Genomic DNA, 4,681 nt, shown 5'->3' on the forward strand with positions numbered 1-4,681 from the left:
TCGGTGGATGTCTAGAAATATAACTTTTTCCTACTGCATTGTGTGGGATTTTACTTTTTCATTCCACAACTGTTTATGTATGTTAAATGTACTGCCTCTGAGAAACTTAACTGAGTATATTGTACATATTCTAAGTGTCCAGAACAGCTGCATCCATGTGTTGGTTCTCTTGTCTCTTCACTCTGTGGCCCTCCTCAGTCCCATCTCTGCTCCTAGTCTGGCTTGTGGGCAGACAGCTGGGGCTCAGGGTGGGACTGCAGTGTGTTCAGACAGCGACTTGCTCTCGGTGGGGTGCACCCGGCAGCCAGGGTCTGCTGCAGGATGGAGATGTAGTGATTGGTGGGCTCCTTCCTCTTCACTACAAACCTCCAGCTAACGACAACGACTTCACTCAGCTGCCGCACTACAAACCTTGCACTGGGTAAAACTCTGCTCTGCACTATTTACTTTCAATACTGTGGAATGACAATGATTACGCAACAATAATTAGCATCTTTGCAACTTGGATCTTTCTTTATATGACAGAAACTTAAAAATACAGATCAATACTGGTGGCTTCAACATTTTGATTGATCTTTCTCTCATCTTCATTTCTTCTTCCTGTGGTCTCAGTTTAGAAAATGTTTCATTACAGTACATATATGCTATGGTGTTTGCGGTGGAGGAAATCAATCACAGTACAAGGCTGCTACCAGGTGTGAAGCTGGGGTACCAGATCTTAGATAGCTGTGGCCGGCCGCCGTGGGCTCTCAAGACAGCACTGTCACTGGTTGGAGGAGACAACGCCAGCTGTAATACAACAGACCCTCCAGACTATTCTGCTGGAGAAGGAATCATAGAAAGGAGAGGTAGCTTGTTGTGTATCTGTACTCTGTCCATAACAGAATTGAGATGATGCATTTTGGTTCTGTAAACATTATTTTTTATGTAACAAAACCTTCATTTCTTCTTTTATTGCTGTCTTTAGGTGATCATCGTGTTCCCTTAATCATTGGTGGTCCTTCATCTGAAACAGTAAAGATACTCTCCAGAACCCTGGGGCCACTCTCTGTACCTTTAGTGAGTTTTGAATACAGAATAAACACTGTACTGTAACTTGTTTCTCCCTACTTTAGGGACCTGGTGCCATATTTGACTTCACTATCTTATACCATTGGCAATGTTTTATTTTCCTTTCTGGGAGAGGACGTAATTTTACTCTAAACTGCAGTGAAAAGTTTCCTTCTAGGGCAGGAAAACAACACTTTTTGGGGACATTAACACATTAAGACATTAAGTCTGGTCGAAAATCACATCAAACACACCTGCTTCTTTTAAGAAGATAGGTATGTGTAACTTTTTTCTTCTGATCTTTCAGATCAGCTACTTCGCGAGCTGTCCATGTCTGAGTGACAGGCTCCAATTTCCTAACTTCTTCAGGACCATACCCAGTGATATTTACCAAGCCCGGGCTATTGCCCAGCTTTCTATACGCTTCAATTGGACCTGGATCGGAGCAGTTGTAGAAAACAACGATTATGGCCTTGTGGCAATAAAGGTGTTTTCATTTGGCATCTATACAAGACATCAACACTTGAATCCATTTCATAAATCTAATCTTTTTGCTCCTTTCAACTGTTTATGTCAGCTTTTTCAGGAGGAGACTCGGAGGGCAGGGGTGTGTCTGGCATTTGTAGAAACTCTCCAAAGTGAAAGCATTGTGAGTGACGCCAGACGAGCAGCCCTCACAATTCAGGCCTCGACTGCAAAAGTGATTCTGATCTTTACCTGGTACACATTTGTGAAAGAACTGTTTCTGCAACTAGCCAAGATAAATGTGAGCAAATGAAAAACAATTGTGTATTGAATATAGTAAATGCAATAGAGAATTAAGACATTTTATATTATAACGATCTCATTCCTAACTTGATCGTGATCTTGTCTTCTTGCTATCACTAGGTGACTGACAGACAATATCTGGCAAGTGAGGCTTGGAGCACCAGTGGTGATCTTCTCCAAAATGTTGTCTCAACTAAAGTAGCAAAAGGAGTTTTTGGTGTTGCTGTTAAAAGTTCACCTATACCTGGATTTGAAAATTATATCAGAAGTTTGCACCCAATTCATCGTCCTGAAGATGAGCTCCTAAGAGAATTCTGGGAAGCGGAATTTGGGTGCAGTTCTGGGGCCTCACCTCTCTTTTCACATTCCTCATCATCTTTCAAATATGTAACCCCATTAAATATTTCTACATCATCTCCTGCCAATAGATTCTCTCAGAAAGGTTCTCTGCCACTCTGCAGTGGGACAAAGTCCTTGGAGGGAGTGAAGAATCCCTTCACTGATATCTCCCAGCTAAGAGTGACATATAACGTCTATCTTGCTGTTTATGCTGCAGCTCATGCCCTTCACAGCCTTCTCTCCTGCCCTGATAGAGAAAGCTCATCCGGAAACAACAGCTCCACCTGCTCTTCTCCAAAACACATCAAACCGATAGAGGTTAGCATGATACTCAGCATTTCACTGAGCCTGAAAATCTACCCTTTGTTTTTCAAATTCCATAATGATGTTAATAAACCCCCAAATAGGTTTGTCATAGGCATTATTTTGCACATGCTGTAAGTGTGTCAATATGACTATATTTAAAATCTTTATACTTTCAGCTGTTGCAGCACTTGAACAACCTGAATTTCACCACACCACAGGGGGAAATGTTTTATTTCCAAGGTGCCGACATTCCAGCAAAGTACGACCTTGTCAACTGGCAAGAAACCCCTGAGGGGTCACTCAAACTTGTTTTGATCGGTCGTGTGGACGGGTTTGACCTCCACCTTAATGAATCAACCATTCAGTGGAGCACAGGATCCAACCAGGTGGTTAAAAAATAACAATATTGATTCAGGCCAGTACTAAAATATGATTCACAAGGCATTTTGTCTTAAATATATTGTTTTTGTCAGGTGCCGACTTCAGTGTGCACTGAGAGCTGTCCCCCAGGTACCCGAAAGGCCAACAAAAAAGGAGAACCTCTCTGCTGCTTTGATTGTGTCCAATGTGCTGAAGGGGAGATTAGCAATCAAACTGGTGAAGAAATTACAATTCAAAACATCAGAAAATGATGTTTCTTATATTTGAATCTCCTTTACCCTTCTCTCTCTTCCTCTCCCAGATTCCCTTCACTGTGAGCGTTGTCCATCTGATTTTTGGTCCAATGCTGAGCGAACTGCCTGCATCCCTCGCCAGCTGGACTTCCTTTCCTTTAATGAAACCTTGGGCATTGCCCTGACTACAGCAGCTGTGTCTGGTGCAGCGGTGACAACAGCTGTGTTTGTGGTGTTTCTTTACTACCGTCAAACACCTATGGTGAGATCTTTAAATAATGTAATTAATACCGTACTGTACACTTTCAACAAATTGTCTCTGTGCAGCTTTAGCTGATCAATCTGTTTCATTTAATACCCTACATGCCATTTTCTGTACACGGTAAGTTGGAGAACAAAACATTAGGTTCACCTTAAACATGTCCTGTTTGGCTTATGGTTAATGTGCTAGAATTGTTTTTTTAATATTACTTTTCAATTGTAGGTGCGAGCCAACAATTCAGAACTGAGCTTCCTGCTTCTCCTGTCCCTGAAGTTGTGCTTCCTGTGCTCACTGGTCTTCATTGGTCGTCCATCAGTCTGGTCTTGTCGGTTCCAACAGGCAGCTTTTGGGATAAGTTTTGTACTTTGTGTTTCCTGCCTTCAAGTCAAGACTATAGTTGTTCTGGCAGCTTTCCGCTCAGCTAGGCCTGGTGCTGGAGCCTTGATTAGGTGGTTTGGTCCAGGCCCACAGAGAGGAAGTGTTTGTCTTCTTACTTGTGTACAGGTACTAAACATTTTTTAATTTTAATTTGTTTTAATATGCACATGAACTTTGATATACAATATTTTACATCAATTTGATTACATTTTATTTTAATACAGATTATCATCTGTGTGACATGGCTGTCCCTCAGCCCCCCTGTGCCTCAACGTGATCTGGGTTTCCAAGGGTCAACGGTCACCTTGGAGTGTGCCATGGCCTCTGTGGTGGGCTTCTCTCTGGTTCTGGGTTACATTGGTCTGCTGGCCTGCACCTGTCTCCTCCTGGCCTTTCTTGCTCGGAAACTCCCTGACAAGTTCAACGAGGCAAAACTGATCACTTTCAGCATGCTGATATTCTGTGCTGTCTGGGTGGCCTTTGTCCCTGCTTACATTAGCTCTCCTGGAAAATACACTGTTGCTGTGGAGATTTTTGCAATCCTGGCCTCTAGCTATGGTTTACTGCTCTGCATTTTTGCCCCCAAATGTTTCATCATTCTCTTGAGGCCTGAGAAAAACACAAAAAAACACCTGATGGCCCGATGACTGGCATAAATTAACAATGCACACGTATGAGTAAATCAAATATGACCAATATTCCCCATACAGCCATTCTTCAGGTCCTCTTAGTTTTAGTTTTTTTTTTCAATTTCTATGCATTTATCATATGTAATGTCATGAAACTATAAAAAATGTTGATTGATTTTCAAAAAAATAAGAAATATTGTATGTTATAGTAACTATTGTTGCTTTAGAGTTTAGCATATCTCTACATGTCATTGCCTATTGCCATATCTATAATTACTGAAGATATTAAACCTTTCACATAATAAAAAGAATGTTCATATCAAATTGTGTTTATT

At 41.5% G+C, this 4,681-nt stretch overlaps 1 protein-coding gene across 1 annotated transcript; it reads left to right on the forward strand.

Annotated features, from left to right (window-relative positions):
- Nucleotides 1-646: 646 nt before the first annotated feature.
- Nucleotides 647-4,364, forward strand: LOC306701171 (extracellular calcium-sensing receptor-like; the record flags this gene model as incomplete). Its single annotated transcript, XM_079166425.1, has 10 exons — nt 647-848; nt 968-1,059; nt 1,358-1,537; nt 1,628-1,816; nt 1,939-2,475; nt 2,640-2,849; nt 2,937-3,060; nt 3,146-3,339; nt 3,562-3,843; nt 3,942-4,364. The coding sequence occupies 10 exons, from the start codon at nt 647-649 to the stop codon at nt 4,362-4,364; spliced, it is 2,433 nt and encodes an 810-aa protein (XP_079022551.1).
- Between the last annotated feature and the right edge of the window lie 317 nt (nt 4,365-4,681).

Source organism: Pholis gunnellus (genome assembly GCF_910591455.1).
Source record: "Pholis gunnellus genome assembly, chromosome: 9".
NCBI classification, from domain to species: Eukaryota; Metazoa; Chordata; class Actinopteri; order Perciformes; family Pholidae; genus Pholis; species Pholis gunnellus.